Source organism: Acinonyx jubatus, chromosome D1 (genome assembly GCF_027475565.1).
Source record: "Acinonyx jubatus isolate Ajub_Pintada_27869175 chromosome D1, VMU_Ajub_asm_v1.0, whole genome shotgun sequence".
Lineage (NCBI taxonomy): Eukaryota > Metazoa > Chordata > Mammalia > Carnivora > Felidae > Acinonyx > Acinonyx jubatus.
The window spans coordinates 97,418,165-97,435,782 of NC_069390.1; the positions used below are offsets into that span (position 1 = coordinate 97,418,165).

Genomic DNA, 17,618 nt, shown 5'->3' on the forward strand with positions numbered 1-17,618 from the left:
AGAAAACAAGTCCTTATTCATCTGTATGAGGAGATAAAGGTGGTGAGATGAGAGGGTCTCAAAGAGTTAAGTCTATACAACGGCCAGTGTATCTTTCTTTTATTTGATAGGGAATATTTGAATGCCCTCACGATAGGGATGCATAAAGTAGTAAACGTCCAGCTCAAATGAATACATACCACTTTTCAGACTTACCTTTGCCATATCTTTCTGCCTAGTGAAATAGAGAAGAATATCCAGATATGCATAAAACAGGATCTGGCAGAGTTCTAGGTCTTTTATTCGGCTCAATAAAATATCAAACACTGGAATCATGACTTCTGGAAATGTTCGAACTTCCTCATCCAATATCAAGGCTTCAATGACCTCTTCCAGAAACTCAGTTACATCTTCAAAATCTAACAGATGACAAATGAGAGAAGAAGTGCACAGCAATTTTTACATGCTTTTACACAATGGATCTCTACTTTTCTCATACTTCTGATAATTCCACTGGTATTGAACCCCAAAGGTCAACTTATGAGCTCTCTTCTGGCACCGTAGTGGCTCTGAGGCTTTCTAAAGCCATGAGAGGAATTTTAAATTGTGAAGTCAGAATGCAGAAATGCACAAATCTTGCTTATGTACTCACGGGCTCCTTGGATGGCTTCCAACATCAAATCTACCAGTTGCTCATGGATGTTTTGGTCAACATAGATCTCTGGGGTGAGGAGAACTGTTCGGGTGTTGGACACAGTGAGGTTCCTGCACTGTACTGCAAAGGGGAGCAGGTTCTCCGGAACTTTGGTAATCTGGAAATAGAATGAAGAAGAGAGGGGAGAGTCTTGCTCTATGACTTGAACAAAGGAGGACACAACAAATAGAATGAAAAAGACAATGTATTCCCAAACAATACTGCTGTCCCGTGGATGCCTGAAAATTCAGCAGAGTTCATCCTTTGGTTTAAGGAATCACCTACCTGCTAGGATTCTAATCCTACAAGTGACCAAGCTTAGACTACTCTATTATTTATACCTTGGTGGAAATGAATGTATTAGACCTTTTATTTTCCCCCAGACCTTTTCTAAAGGTATGCTTTTTTTTTTTGAAATTTTTAAACGTTTATTCATTCTTAAGAGACGCAGACAGAACGTGGATGAGGAAGGGCAGAGAGAGAGGGAGACACAGAATCCAAAGCAAGATCCAGGCTCTGAGCTGTCAGCACAGAGCCCGACGTGGGGCTTGAACCCACGAACCGTGAGATCATGACCTAAGCTGAAGTCGGACGCTTAACTGACTGAGCCACCCAGGTGCCCCTAAAGGCATGCTTTTTAAAAATTTTAGGTTTATTTATTTTGAGAGAGACAGAGAGAAAGCATGAGTGGGGTAGGGGGCAGGGGGAGATGGAGAGAGAGAATCCCAAGCAGGATCCACACCCAGTACAGAGCCCAATGCGAGGCTTGATCCCACGACTGTGAGATCATGACCTGAGCTGAAATCAAGAGTCAGTCATTCAACTGAATGAGCCACCTATGTGCTTCAAGGATGTGATTTTTTTTAATGTTTTATTTTTGAGAGAGAGAGTATGAGTGGGGAAGGGGCAGAGGGGGAGACAGAGAGAGAGAGGGAAAGAGGGAGACACAAGAATCTGAAGCAGGGTCCAGGCTCTCAGCTGTCAGCATAGAGCCCAACATGGGGGATGACCTCACGGACTGTGAGATCATGACCTGAACTGAAGTCAGACACTTAACCAACTGAACCACCCAGGTGCTCCCAACAGTATGATTTTTTAAGAGGTTTGTAAAGAGAACAGGGGATACTGGTTAATTAGGGAAAGGAGTAGACCCCAAGCCACAGAAAGGAGAGACTAAAGTTTTAGACATCAAATAGTGCCTGTAATATCTAGTTCCAGATATAATATGATGTATATAAACTGACATAAAAAGCCAGTGATCCAACTCTCTGGCTTACATATTGAAGTCAAACCCAAGATGACCACACAGTTCTCAATAGCGAGTATTCCTTTACCTCTTCCTTAGCTCTTTGGAAGCAGGAATAAAGGTAACAAAAAATGTGCCTCTCCCCTGCATCTCGATCAGCAGAGAGATTCAATGTTGTAGAAGAAGTCATGTTAATCAAGTGGTTGCCTGGATCCTGAAGTAATAAGCGAGCGAAGACAGCCTTTAAAAAAAACATATAAACAAAACACTAAGCAACTGCAGAATTCATCTTAAAACATCAATATGAAAAGGTAATCTGGACACAGGTTATTGTGAGAATCACAGGATGTAGAGTGAAGGGGGAATAAAGGACCCCACTTACTACTTTAGAAAGTATTATATATGTAAATATAACTGTATATGCTATTGATCTTTGTTTTAAAAAAAAATTTTTTTTAACATTTATTTTTAAGAGATGGAGACAGAGTGTGAGTGGGGGAGGGGCAGAGATAGAGGGAGACACAGAACCTGAAGCAGGCTCCAGGCTCTGAGCTGTCAGCGCAGAGCCTAACGCGGGGCTCGATCCCACCAACCGTGAGATTGTGACCTGAGCTGAAGTCAGATGCTCAACCGACTGAGCCACCTAGCACCTCTATGCCGTTGATCTTTGAACAATATGGGTTTGACGTGGATTTTTTTTGATAAATACAGAATGCTATCATAAATGTATTTTTTTCTCTTGCTTATGATTTTCTTTGTAATATTTTCTTTTCCCTAGCTGACTTTGTTTGTTATCGGTGAGGCTTCTGGTCAACAGTAGGCTTCTAGTTAAGTTTTTGGAGTCATGAGTTACATGCAAATTTTCAACTGCCCCTAACTCCCATGTTGTTCAAGGAGCAACCTTACAGTTATCCTAAACAGAGTTCAAGTGTCTGTCTAGTATAAGCCTGGCACAGAGTAAGCACGAAAACAGATTTGTCGAATGGTGTGGAGAATTAGCGATTCAACTTATATACGAAATCTACTTCTCTGTGTGATTGCTGGCCTCATTCAGACTTACATAAAGATAATTTAAACACAGAAAGTTAAACTACAAGTTGTGGAGTGTCTTCCCTAGCAAACTCTTATTCCTTTAATGTTCATTAGGCACTTATAAGGCAAAACACACTGTTTGATTTTGCAAACGATATGAAGAAGAAAGGCATGGGCCCTGCCCTCGAGAAGTTAAAGATCTGATAGGGGAGATAAGACAGGTACATAAAAAAGCCACTACATGTGACAGAAGGTGACAATTCCCATCAGAGAGGCATAGATAGATTACTCCAGGAATTCAGAAGAGAGAATAACAACTCCTACTTGGCAAGGCTTCATAAATAAGATGGCATTTTAACTGGGCCTTAAAGAAAGGGTATATCTGGATATGTGGCCCTGGTAAATGAGAAGATTCCAAAAGAGGCACACCACAAACAACGTTAAGAGATGGAGCTAAGCAAAGTCATGGTTGCAGAAAAGTGGCCAATTTTTGCTGAAGGCATAAGAAAAAAAAGTAAGAATGGTACCTGCTCAACATTGTTCATATCAAGCCAGTCTTGATCTTCCAGGTCTACCGCCATTTCTTCCAAATACACACAACGGCTGGGGATGCCATTCCCACTTTTCAAGCTTGGATCACCTGGGAAATGGTTTTAATCTGGTAGGTTAAGGATAACGCTTCTGTCTTATACGGACAGCTGATTTTGACAGCATTTCTTTTCAACTCCAAGTATAGCTCCAGTAATATCAGAATAATCTTGACACACAAAATAGTAGCTAAAGATTTAAATCTTTTTAAAGAGTCCAAAAGCATGGGCTCGGTTATAAACCTAACATCATGACATTTAAAGAATATATCCCAGACACTGGCACCAATCTTGGGGTTTAACTATAGAGAGGACACAGAAGGAAAACATCGACACCTCTTGAGGTTTCCATCTAAATGTTTAGGTCACCTCGGAAAAGAAAAAGGGTTTGGCTGCCATTCCCACTTCCCTTTCAAGGTAGTGAAGACAAGAAGCTACATGGCCCAGTCAGTACCAAAAGGATAATGAAAGCTGCACCTGTGTCTAAATACTATTTTTAGGTCACATCAGAAGCTTCACTGAAATATCAATCTTGTGTTCCAGGGAGTATAGCGGATTTGTTTAAACACCAGATACAATAGATTTCTAAGAGCAAGTTGCCAGCCCAAGCAGGAAGGGCAGAGTTATGAAAACTGGCTGCAAGTCTGTAATCCACTGTTTGTTTGTTTGTCTTTTGAGAGAGCATGTGTGCACGGGGGAGGGGCAGAGGGAGAGAGAATCTTAAGCAGGCTCCATGCCCAGCGTGTGTGTGTGTGTGTGTGTGTGTGTGTGTGTATGTGGCATGGGGTGGGGTGGGGGGCGCGACAGGGGTCTCCATCTCACAGCCAGGAGATCGTGACATGAGCTGAAATCAAGAGTTGGACATTTAACCAACTGAGCCACCCAGGTGCCCCTGTAACTCACTGTTGTCCAGAGTAATGAGGAAGATCCTTTGGATCATGTGATTGATGTTGAGTTGCTCACATATTTCCTGCTGTGAACGGAATGAGCGGCTAATCTCAGCCACAGAGTAATCAAATTCATCCAGGCTTTCTGACACACTATTATCCGAGTCATCTGGGGTAGCTGGGAGTTCATCTGCCAGAAAATGTAAGCCATTAACAGTTAAACTCCTCTCCGTAGGAGGGAACCAAGTATCCTATCAAAAATGATAAAAGTAACCAAGAGGAAGACAATTTCGGATGTGAAACAAGTTAATCATCTAATTAGTAAACATCTCAAGTCAGGCACCATCTTTTTTAAAAACTTGAGATAGAAATAACATGCAACATTATATTAGTTTCAGGCACACAACATAATGATTTGATGTATGTATATATCGCTAAATGATCACCACAGTAAGTCTAGTTAACATCTGTCACCATATAATTAAAAAAACTATTTTCTCTTGTGTCAAGAACCTTTAAGATGTACTCTCTTAGTAACTTGCAAATATGCAATACAGTATTAGGAGCCACAGTCACCATGCTGTTCATTACACCCCCAGGACTTATTTATTTCTAACTGATGTTTGTACCTTTTGATCCCCCGTACCCACCGTGGGCAACCACCAATCTGTTTATCTGAGAGCTTTCTCTCCTTTTTTTAGATTTCACATATAACTGAGAACATCTGTTTGTTTGTATTTGTCTTTTACCGTCTGACTTATTTCACTTTACACAATGCCCTCAAGGTTTGTCCATGTTGTTGCAAGTGGCAACAAACGTGTGTGTGTGTGTGTGTGTGTGTGTGTGTGTATGTGTGTATCATATCTTCTTTATCCACACATTCGTCAATGGACACAGGATATTTCCATGTCTTGGCCATTGTAAGCAATGCTGCAATGAACATGGGGGTGCATGTATCTTTTTAAGTTAGTGTTTTCATTTCCTTTGGAGAAATCTCCAGAAGTGGAGTTGCTGGATCATATGGTAGTTCTATTTTTAATTTTTTGAGGAACCTCTATACTGTTTTTCCATAGTGGCTGCACCAATTTACATTCCCACCGACAGCGCACAAGGGTTCCCTGTCCTCCACATCCTCACCAACTTGTTATTTTTTGTTTTTTGATTACAGCCATTCTAACAGGTGTGAGGTGATACCTCCCTGTGGTTTTGATTTGCATTTCTTTGACGATGAGTAATGCTGAGCACCTTTTCATGTACTTGTTGGTCATCTGCATGTCTTCCTTGGGAAAATGTCTGTACAGACCTTCTGCCCATTTTTTAATTGGATTATTTGTGTGTTTTTAGCTACTGAGCTGCATCAGGCAACGTCTCAAGTATAGGATTCTGAAATCCCTGGCTGAAATCCTGCCACATTTTACACATCAAAAGTTTTATTCTTTCTATTCATTAATTGATTGCACTCCCTATTAGGAAAAATGGCAACTATGTTCCCTACAGAATCCTAGTGAACGAAGATTTACCTAATACATCAACATGCCTTTAATTATTTCAAAGACATGCTTTTTCCTGATTTTAAGAGAACACATATGTTTTAATAATCTATTAATAGCAAAGCATTCCAGATATTTTTTTCTATTCTGAGATGCTAATGTTTATTGCTAGGATTTTCAGTTACAAAAGAGGAAGGGGTATCATACTATATACACTGCTTTTCAGCTTGCTTTTTAAACAATCAGCACCAACACCTTTCTCTGTTAGGTCATTTATAGGCCTACCTCATTCTTTGCAATAGTTCACTGTATTGCATTGTACGCACACACTCTGATTTGTGTAGCTACTTCTCAAGTGATGAACATTTGGGCTGTTTCCAACTTTTCATGATTTCAAACACTACTGCACCGAATAGTACTCTTTTTGTACACCTGTCTGAGTATTTCTGTAAGGTAAATTTGTAGAAGCAGAATTGCTGAGTTAAAGAGCTTGCACATTTAAAAGTTAACATATACTACCAAATTATTCTCAGAAAGGTTGCTCTCATTTACAAGCCCATCACAAATTTCAGGGGCGCCTGGGTGGCTCAGTCAGCTGAGGGTCCGACTTTGGCTCAGGTCATGATCTCATGATCTCATGGTTCATGAGTTTAAGCCCTGCATTGGGCTCACTGCTGTCAGCAAACAGCCTGCCTCAGATCCTCTGTCTCCCCACCCTTCGCCCCTCCACTGCTTTCTCTGAAAAATAAACATTAAAAAAAAAAAAAAAAAAAAAAACTTCACAAATTTCATAGGTAAAAACCTAAATATTATTTTTTTTAAGTTTACTCATTTTGAAGAGAGAGAGAGAGAGAGAGAGAGAGCAAGCAGAAGGGCAGAGAGAGAGGAAGACAGAGAATCTCAAGGAGGCTCTGTGCTGTCAGTGCAGAGCCCGACATGGGGCTCGAACTCACGAACCATTAAGATCATGACCCGAGCTGAAATCAAAGGTTGGACACTCAACCGACTGAGCCACTCAGGTGCCCCTAACCTAATTGTTTTTTTAATGGGTAGTATTCTAATTATTAGTGAGACTGGATTTTTTTTTAAGTTTATTTACTTATTTTGAGAGAGAGAGAGAGAGAGAGAGAGAGAGAAAGCACAAGCTGGGGGGGAGGGGGGGGACAGAAAGAATCCCAAGCAGGCTCTGTACTCTCAGCTTGGAGCCCAGCTTAAGGCTTGAACTCACAAACTGTGAGATCATGACCTGAGCTGAAACCAGGAGTTGGATGCTTAACCGACTGAGCCACCCTGGCGCCCCAAGACTGGATTCTTTAAATCATTCGATTATTGTATATAAATTGCTTGTTCAAATCTTTTTTTCCCCCTCTGATTTGTCACTATTTTCTTATTGACTGGATCTCTTTACATTTTTCTAAAGCAGCCTGAATGAGTGCCCCTCAGAAAGGAACTCCTGCCGAAGGAGAAGCAGGGTGGTGCCGCTCGCTGAAAGCCACGCGAAAAAAAAAAAAATAAGTAAAAGCCACACGAGCCCGCATCTGTTTTTCTCTGCTGACACAGTGATTATTCTGAAAGTCCAGGCAAAATTCTCAGAATGTAAGAGTTGCTTCGGGTGGTGAGTTTCGCCAACGTGAGGCTCAACGTAGGAGGTCAAAGGTTCTGGCACAGCACTAGGTGGTGGCGGAAAACAGGTTAGATCTGATGGCAAACTCAGTATAAACAAACGAAGATGAGGAGGAGCCAAAACAGTAACAGAAGGGCATGTGCCTGATCTGTCCCCACTGCTGGTGCCTGCAACCCTCCCAATTCCAGCCAGTTGGGATGTCTGCCGCCAGCCAGAAGGACAAACATTCTGTTGCTCTCCTATATGGCTAAGTTCTCCTCTGAACCCCGAGTGCGACAGGAGCTAAGAACCTATGTAGCAGAATTCCCCTCAACCACACACTCATAAATCATATTTTCCCATTTCCTTATTTTTCCTATTCCTCACCTGCCCTTTGTCTCCTGCAGTCTCCTAATTCAAGCTTTCTCCTCCTATATCCTGGCATCAGCAAGAGATTTCAGAGACTGAGACACAGAGCTGCCTCCTTCTATCATGTTAGAAAGTCAGCGTTACATGGATTTCTCCCTAGCTTCATCCATCACCCTGTCTACTACTCATCCGTCTTGCCCTTACCTCCCTTTAATTCAGTCCTGATTGGAGCGCAAGGCCACAAGTCAGCTATGCATATGAACACTTTTGAAATAAAATAAAGGGAAAAGACAAACATTTCTCCTTTCCAAACAAAACTATTATTCTTTTTGGAGAGAGAAGGACAGCGACTTGGCTTGAAAGACTGTGAATATCCTCAGAAGACTAATAATTTTGAGAAATATCATCCCAATTCTTCTTGGCTATATGTCTTCTCATAGGAGGAAGCTAGCTTTAACCTTAATTTTGGTCCGAGATGAGGAACACCATTTTTCTGATTAGTGAGATATTATTATTATTATTATTAGTATTAGTATTAGTATTAGTATTAGTATTATTTTCACACGCAGGTTTTCTTAGAAATCTGTTCTAATAGCAGTACGCTATGAAAGTGGCCATTCTACAAAATGGGAGAGGTATTTTGTTTGGGATGGACTCTGAAGCATTGAGCTTAAGAACAACTTTCATTTATTTGTCTACCAAAAAGCCAAAAAGCTTTTAGAATATTCTTCCTTTTACACATCTGCTTTCTATAGCTGCATATAGTGTGCTTTCCACACCTATGCCTACAACCTCAGCTTCCTATGTTAAAAAGATTTCTTTAAATATCTTTTACTAGGTGATTTTTAAAAGAAACAACTTGACAGCTTTGGAATCACGACTGGCGTCTGTTACTACGGAACCCCCTGTTAACTGGTCTCTTTTCATGCAGGGGGAGGATAGGACCCAAAAACAAAAGATAACAAAAATGAACACCCCCCACCCCCAATTTATGCCCTAAACAAACAAAAAATGACTTCTGCCCCAAACCTCAATTCCAATTGCAATTACGGACCCAAAGAAGACTTCATCCGGGAAGACCCCATTCTAGGTCATCTCATCTGCTGCTATTGGCCCCTCTACTTACCAGATTGCTGCTTCAGCTGCTCTTTTTGGATTGCTGCAAACTGCTTGGCATCAGCCAGGGAGCCAAAAAGAGCAGCAAAGGGGTTACTTGAGATGTTGTTGTTATTCTCCTGGTCTGTCATTTCACTTTAAAGTATCCTCCATCCAGACCTAGGGGGAGGGGCTGCAGAGAGGACAGGTATCAGACACAGAGGGGCAGGCAGGACAGCTGTAACATAGCCACAGTCAGGTCTCTCCCCGCGTCTCGAATACAATACGTTTAAAAGGCTTTGGGTGACACTTTTCCATTCCTGTTCTAAGGTGCAAGGTGTTTTTAGCAAAATGGTTACAAAGCCACCGACTGGACAAGTTGGCCTGATTTGGGGGCAGCTAAAACCAGAAAGCTTTAAAAATAAAAATGTTCAGCTGGAATACATTTATCTGTTGACATATTTCTATTTGCCTTTAAAGAATAGGTTAAGTAGAAAGAATTACTAAAGTCAACGGGGGAACCCATCTACTCATTGTGACGCGGCACTGAGTGAAAAATAATATGACAATAGCTACACATTTCCCATAAATCTCTAGGCCAGCCAATGAGTTCCCATTCACCATGAACGTAAGATGGCGCTCGCTCAGGCTTCTAGGACTTAGAGCTGGAAGCGGGAATTCCTCAGCTACAAATAAACAAACAGCAAGCCTTCACTGGAGATGGAAGGGCAAACCAGGACAGGAACCTGATCAGTAGCGTGCTGTGGGTTTTCAGTATGCATTAGGCAATTTATCTCTACTCCTAGGCTTACAACAATTGATATTTCTTCCACTAAAAACGAAATGGTCTTTGCTTATTTCTATATTTAACTTTCACGATCTGATTTTTTCATACTCCCGCAGACACACACATGTCCCTAATGTGTAACAGGAAATAGATATATACCTGGAAAGTATTTAGTGGAGCTGACTGAGCCTGCATTTGCACCCTTCTGACTACAGGTCCTCATTCAAGCGCCAAGGGGACTCAGTGGCACAGTGGGAGGAGCAGAGCACCCTGAAAGGCTTTCTCCCCTTTCTGAAATTTTAAGGCCACGGCATAGAAACACGACCCTGAAAAGGGTGGGAAGAGACAAAGGGTAGGACTATTCTGCCCACAAGGATGTTGACTGCTAAGAGGACAGAGGCCTCAAAAGGAGTGGGGATGGGGTATGAAAGAAGGAGAAAAAAAACTGGCCTATCTTTAATCTACTGACGTAAGACTCCTTATAGAATCATATTAACAAAAGCCAATGTGAGTTGGAAAAGTTCCCTTATTATTGGGTGGAAGAGAGATTTTAACACTTGACAATCCTGCGCCATCTCCGCCAGCTGCTTCACGCTCCTCTGTCCTGTTTTCTACATAAGAGCTAATGGCTAATTATCTGTAATGACTTAGGCATGCAGTCTAGACTCCTCTCAGCATGGTTCTCCTCTCTCAGCTCCAGGAACTGAACTGTTAGATGTTGCTCTATGTATTTTATTTTTTGTTACGTATAGTTTAGTTAAGCTTAACAATCAAAATTAAAGATAGCACATTTAGTGCTAGAATTCACAACAATCCTTGAGAGGACTTTCCCCTCATTTAACCACTGCATAGGCTTAACTGTTACCCCTAATTCAAGTTAAGACATTGATTGTCTATTGTTAGCTGACCGCCACTCTGCCTCTATCCTAAGGTACCCTAAAGTCCAGAGGAATGCAAAAAGTGTAATGACCTCTTGTTATTTTCTGTCTTCAAAACATCATCCTCTTTTTTCAACGTGACACCCCACATTCTTCCTTTGGGGATCCATCCCATTCCCAGCCCATGTGTTCAGAAGATGGTCTCACACATTAGCTTTAGGTATGGGCATATGAATCTGGCCTGGCCAAAAAGAGTACAGCGTATTCTGGCCAAAGTGACTGAGGGGTGGGCACAAGACCCTAACAAGGCCTATCAGAATCAATGAACATCCAGCTTTAGGCCTTTGGCTGAAATGTACAGAAAAAGGAACTCTTTTTTCCTGCTTGGATTGTTAGGGGGTATGATATAATCCTGGAATTGTGATCTTTCCATCATCTAGAAAAGCCTTAGCCCAAAACTAAGTAACCTATAGGAAAAGAGTTGAGAGATGGAAAGGGAAAGTCTTTCAGTGTGTGTGTGTGTAAATATATAATATATAATATGTAATATATAATATTACATGTGTAATATGTATATATAACATACATATATATACAAATATATATAAAAACCAATTCAAAGGGGTTTAAAAAATATATATACAAATATATACATATGTGTAATATGTATATATAATATACATACATACACTAATATATATAAAAGCCAATTCAAAGGGGTTTAAAAAAATTTTTTTTACTGTTTATTTTTGAGAGAGAGAGAGAGAGAGAGAGAGAGAGAGACATACAGAACGTGAGCTGGGAGGGGCAGAGGGAGAGGGAGGCACAGAATCCGAAGCAGGCTCCAGGCTCTGAGCTGTCAGCACAGAGCCCGAAGTGGGCTCGAACTCACGAGCTGTGAGATCATGACCTGAGCCGAAGTTGGACGCTTAACCGACTGAACCACCCAGGCGCCCCTCCAAGGGGTTTTTAAACACACAACTGAGGAGCGCCAGGCTGGCTCCGTCAGTAGAGAATGCAACTCCTGATCTCAGGGTTCTAAGTTTGAGCCCCACATTGGGTATAGAGATTACTTAAAAATAGGATCTTATTAAAGAAAACCCCCACAATTGAGAAGAGTTTAGTTTAATACAAAGGAGATGATGCATCATCTGCACCATGTTTGTAGAAAGGAAGTTGAAAGCTAGGAATACAGAACATATGAAAAGATAGGATCCTAAGACTATCAAGACAAATGAACAGGGTTTATGATAATAAATGGCATTATTTCCTCCTTTCTCAATACTATACTGTCATATTATAAAAAGAAGCTAGCTTCCCATTACATTTTATCTATATTAATAGGATTTATAACTTTCTATGCTGTATTCCTAATGCAAATCTTCTACCCTGCTAGACAGGAAGCAATTTGAGTACATTTTCATGTCTGATTAGTTTTTCTTCCGTGTCTGGCATTATATATCACCATCACAAAATCCCACATACATATTTATTAAATGATTTAACCTTACATGTAATTACTCCTGACCTTGTAATCAATAGCAGCACCCATGATCCTACAAGGGCTTTGCTATGTGTCTTGGGTCACAGTAGCAGCTCAAACTTCCGGGCCAGACACTTGTGGCTCTTTGGTATCTCAGCATGTGTAGGGTACAGACGGAAATAAATCTCTTGTCATCTCCGCTATGTGTCTTTTTGAAGAACAAAAGCTTTTGCCTGTCCTCACTAAGTTCATCTTTTTCATATGAACTTCAACTCTGTGCACAAGCTACTGTCGTAGTCAAATGGCAAATACTGTGTAACCACTTACAGAAAAGTTTCATAGGAAAAGGGAGGAATGATCACTTGATGGGAGTCTTTGTGGAGATGATCAATGGTCTCGTAAATGTTAATAGCACCTAGATATCACCCACTCCAAAAGATCTGATAAAATGGAACCCTGATATTTTGTTTTAATATTCAATGGCACGGATTATTTATAATCTTCTGTTTTCAACTGCCATACAGAGATACAGCACCATCCTGTTGGTGGTGGCACCACCAACCCTTAAGAGCTTTTGGATTTGATTCCTTTTTTTTTTAATGTTTATTTATTTATTTTTGAGACAGAGAGAACACAAGCAGGGCAGGGGCAGACAGAGAGGAAGACACAGAATCCAAAGCAGGCTCCAGACTCTGAGCTGTCAGCACAGAACCCAAGGTGGGGCCTGAACCCACGAACTGAGATCATGACCTGAGCAGCAGTCGGACGCTCAACTGACTGAGCCACCCAGGTGCCCCGGATTTGATTCCTTTTTAATATTTCCTACTTAAAAACACAATTCACTCAGATAATACTCCCTGCAAGGGTCTACATCTATAATAGCTACTTATTTCCAGTCCTACAAAAATCCTTTCATCCCCACCTCCATTCAATCTTTTGTTTATGAACCGTACTGCTAATCCCTAAGGATCAATGTCAGCTCTTAAAAAGGTGAGCACACAAATGTTTTAACATCAGACTTAGTAATGCTTTTAAACAGAAATATGTAGAATACTTCATAAAACTGGATTGGCAAAATCAAGCTCTACTAAACCATACTCAGTAAGGTCTCTGTCCTGGTGACTAATACATACATTAAACCAAAAAAGAATTAAAATGTTTTCATTGTTATATGTTCCACGCCCAAATCCTTTCAGGTCCTGATAATGTGGCAAGAGATCCTAACAACATTTCAGCAAGTTAGAAGGATCTAAAAGCCGACAGCATTCTTTCCTGGGTCCCATTTTATCTCAGGAGGACTCCCATGTGAGACCAAAACAGTGAGACTAAACACATCCTTGTTCTGGGAGTGAAAAACTGATCCCAAAGAGAAGACCCATCAAATATAAGCTCCCGAGCTGTGGTTACGCAATCTTATTAGTGTCTTCTACACCCTTTTACTGAGGGAGAACCAAGCAGAGTGCCAGGAGAGTTCTGAGTAGTGAACTGATCAGGTGGCTGAAGAAATGTCACCATCTTGCCATATGTATTCAGCTGGCTTGATTACTGCGTCCCGTGCTCAATATTACCTTCTTTGGTATCTGGCTATTTGCTGTCTACGCTTTACATGTCATCCCTCCAGGTTCCATGAGAGATTCGCGGCAAGGAAGGAGACCCACCCACTCGGCGCTCATTCCAGAGGAAGGAAGTCAAAGATAATGCATGGCCAGTATTCTGGCCTTTTCCTGGAAGGGAATGGCAAAGAAGGGGAGAGATGCCAGAAGCTGGGGGCACTGTAAAGGGTTCCCAAATCAGACAGAGTCGAAGTTCATGAAGGAGAGGGTCAAGGGTCAGGAAAGCACAGGAGAAGGAATTTGGAGGCAAAAGTGCAGAGGCCCGGAGCGGCATTCAACTAGGAGAAAAATATCCCATCGCAGACTCAACGACCCCCTCCCCTGAAGCTATTTCCTCTCTTACCAGAGCCTGAAAGGCCAGCAGCGACGACACGACAGAAGTCTTAGCGGCCGAAGGGTTCCCACTTCCGACTCAGCACGACAACCGGAGCTTACATCACGACCAGGCGCCAGGCCTTGCGGAATCTCATCCGGGCGCCGGAAACAGGGTGTGCCGCCCAGCTCGGGGAACTGGCGCGCAAATACCTCGACGGCGCATGCGTCAGCCTGGTGGGCGGGGCGGAGGTGCCTCTGGGCTCCTGGGGGGCGGGGCCGGGCTGGAGGAGGGGCTGAGAAGGACAGCATTGGGGAGGTGGGGTGTCCGCGGGGCCGCCTGGAGCTTGGTGAAATACGAGTGTCGTGCCTTTTTGAAGCGGCTTCTGTTGCTCTTCATAGATAATAATAATCTATGAGGCAACAACAGCAATAACAACAATAATAATAACATAAAATTTTGAGCTCTTATTAGGTGTCAGGCAGTGTGCTAAGATACGGTAGCTTTGGATTTTATTTTTCTTGCTGTAAAGTGTCAATATGCATGCTACAAGGTTACTTTGAGGTACACAAAGGCTGTGAAAGCAGCATACTTTTCAAGAGTGCAAGTGAAAAGACAATTCATAGAATGAAACACAATATTTGTAAATCATATATCTGACAAAGGATTCACATCCGAAGTATATAAAGAACTTATACAACTCAACAACAAAAACTCCACACAATGTGATTCAAAAATGGGCAATGGACTTGAATCGACATTTCTCCAAGGAGGATATACAAATGGCCAATAAGCACACGAAAAGATGCTCAATGTCGCTAATTAGGGAAATGCAAATTGAAACTGCAGTGAAATAACACCTCGCATTCTTTAGGAAGAAGCCTATTACCAAAATAAATAAATAAATAAATAAATAAATAAATAAATAAATAAAAAGAAAGAAAGAAAAAAGGAAAAAAAAGAAAAAGAAAAAAAGGAAAATATGTGTTGTTGTCGAGAAGAAATAGCAACCCTTGAGCGTTGCTGATGGGAATGTAAAACAGTGCAGCACTTTGGGGAAATTTTTGGTGGTTCTTCAAATAGTTAAACATAGAATTACCATATGATGCAATAAATTCCACTTCTGGGTATAAACCTCAAAGAATTGAAGGCAGAGACTCAAACAAGTACTTGTACACCAATGTTCGTAGCAAAATTATTCATACTAGCCAAAAGGTGGAAACAACCCAAAATGTCCAGGGACGATTGAATGAATAAACAAAATGTGGTATATACCTGCAATTGACTGTCATGCAGCCTTAAAAAGTCTGAAATTCTAATACATGTTGTAACATGGATAAACTTTGAAAACATTGTTATATGAAATAAGCCAGAGACAAAAGGGCAAATATTGTGTAATTCCATTTATATGTGGTACCTAGCATAGACAAATTCATAGACATAGAAAAGTAGAATAGAGGTTATTAGGAGCTGGGGGGAAGGGAAGAATGGGGAATTATTGTTTAATGGGTTGAGATGATGAAAAGTCCTTGAAATGGATAGTGGTGATGGTTGCACAACACTGTAAATGTACTTGTCTGGTGAAATTGGAGTGGTGACACCACTTAAAATCAATAGGCACAAGATGGATCATTCACAAAATAGTTCCGGGGGGCACCTGGGTGGCTCAGTTAGTTAGGGGTCCACTTCTTGGTTTCTGCTCAGGTCATGATCTCATGTTCATAGGTTCAAGACCCTCGTTGGGCTCTGCGGTGACAGTGAGGAGCCTGCTTGGGATTCTCCCTCTCTCTCTGCCCCTCCCCGTCTCATGCTGAATCTGTCTCTCTCAAAATAAATAAATAAACTTAAAAAAAATAGTTCTGGAATAACTGGATAGCTATACAGTTTAAAAGTTAGTCAATATATTTGGCCTTTGCATTAAAATTAATTCAAGATGGATCAAAGATTTAAACGTATGAAATGACACCATAAAAATGCTGGTGAAATTCATAGGAAAAAATTCTTAAAAGAATAATCTTAAAATGGGGAAGACCTTTCTAAATAGGAAAGAGCCTAGAGTGCTTGAGCTGCAGGAACTGGGTCCAGCCCTCGAGGGACCTGTGCCCTGACCCTCCCCAGTGGCCTTCTTTGTATCAGCTGTTTCTGCTGCTGCAGTAGATACTTTCAGGTGCAATTTCCTGCAAGGTGGGGCACCCATCTCAGGCAGGTTTTGTGCACCCCACTGACTACCCCACAGGGCCCTCGCTGCCGGTGGCCTCAGGATGAAAGCGGAGACCCCTGTGAACAGCACAATGAGTACTGAGCAAGCCCGCAAGATGGTGGAACAGCTTAAGAGTGAAGCCACCTTGTGCCGGATAAAGGTGTTCAAGGCAGCAGCAGACTTGATGGCTTACTGTGATGCCCACTCCTGCGAGGATCCCCTCATCACCCCTGTGCCCACTTTGGAGAACCTCTTCTGGGAGAAGAAGTTCTTCTGTGCCCTCCTTTGAATTGCTCTGTCCCTCCCCACAAGCTCTTCACCTTTCCCTCTCCTAGGCCCTTCCTTAGGTCAGTAACTGTCGTGAGCCCCTGAGGGTCCCTGCGTCCCATCCCTAGCCCTTGTCCAACCCTGTGAGGTATTCTGAAGCTCTCTGTCACCTATCTGTCGACCCCATTTTGTCGCCCACTGCAGCTGAGCTCAAGTACCCCCTGACTGGGGGAGGCCCCTTTAGCTCCATCCCCAGAAGGGCCGTCAGACTCTGCCAGCATCCTGCTGGCTTCTCTCTGTGACTGGTCAGACAATGGAGAGAGGGATAGCCCGGGTCAGTGCTCTCAGTCTCACCTGGAGCTATGAGAAGGGTAAAACCATTTAAAGAATAAAGTCATCCAGACTCTCAAAAAAAAAAAAAAAAGGAAACAACCTAGAAGCCATAAAAGACCAATGAATTCTACATTATATGCAGATATTTGTAAAATGTGCACAGAAAACCAATCATCATTAAGTCAAAGAACAAATACCAAAGTTGGAAAAATATTTGCAACTAATATCACAGACAAAAGATCTAGTTTCCCACATATGTAAAGAGCTGTTGCAAGTCAATAAGAAAAAGATAAAAAGATATGAGCCTATATATCATGAGAGGGAAAAACTCGTGGCTCTCATTTTTTATAAGAAGAATGTAAATTAAAACTACACTGAGATGCTATATTTAACTTATCAGATTGGCAAAGCTCAAAAAGTATGGAGTAAAAGACACTCTCCATTATTATTATTATTAGGAGTATATACTGGTCCAACCTCCATTAGGTGCAATTTGGCAATATTTAATAAAATTGCAAGTGCAAACACATTACAGAATCCAAATTTCATTTATTTGTATTTGTTACAAATAGTCTTAAGCATGTTCAAATGTCACAACTAAAACTATGGAAATTTTAACTGTAAAAAGAAGACATAGAAGAAATCTTTGTGATCTTGGGTTTGGCAAAGAGTTCTTAGACATGATACCAAAAGCACAATCCATAAGAGAAAAAAAATGGATAAAATGGACTTCATCAAAATTAAAATTTTTTTGTGCTTCAA

The 17,618-nt window shown here is 41.4% G+C and overlaps 2 protein-coding genes across 3 annotated transcripts in view; one reads left to right on the top strand and one right to left on the bottom strand.

Moving 5' to 3' along the window:
* The window catches only part of UBE4A (ubiquitination factor E4A), a 35,639-nt gene extending 21,396 nt beyond the window's left edge, over window positions 1-14,243 (bottom strand). The window contains exons 1-7 of one of the 2 annotated variants that reach the window (XM_015062191.3): window positions 14,087-14,243; window positions 9,014-9,175; window positions 4,442-4,615; window positions 3,479-3,591; window positions 2,008-2,160; window positions 632-791; window positions 196-398 (exon numbers count right to left, since the gene is read on the bottom strand). In XM_015062191.3, coding sequence (XP_014917677.1) covers window positions 196-398; window positions 632-791; window positions 2,008-2,160; window positions 3,479-3,591; window positions 4,442-4,615; window positions 9,014-9,134 — 924 coding nt within the window. In that variant the 5' untranslated portion in view covers window positions 9,135-9,175; window positions 14,087-14,243. Of the gene's footprint in view, window positions 1-195; window positions 399-631; window positions 792-2,007; window positions 2,161-3,478; window positions 3,592-4,441; window positions 4,616-6,200; window positions 6,362-9,013; window positions 9,176-14,086 lie in introns of those variants that run through there. The other variant, XM_027036630.2, reaches the window with a different exon arrangement.
* Window positions 14,244-16,095: 1,852 nt separating this feature from the next.
* LOC113593204 (guanine nucleotide-binding protein G(I)/G(S)/G(O) subunit gamma-3-like) lies at window positions 16,096-16,868 on the top strand. The gene has a single exon (XM_053204041.1). The coding sequence runs from the start codon at window positions 16,318-16,320 to the stop codon at window positions 16,543-16,545; it is 228 nt and encodes a 75-aa protein (XP_053060016.1). The 5' UTR covers window positions 16,096-16,317; the 3' UTR covers window positions 16,546-16,868.
* Window positions 16,869-17,618: the final 750 nt, after the last annotated feature.

Coding starts and splice junctions, on each gene's coding strand:
- LOC113593204 (XM_053204041.1), top strand. CDS start 16,318: ATGAAAGCGGAGACCCCTGTGAACAGCACAATGAGTACTGAGCAAGCC.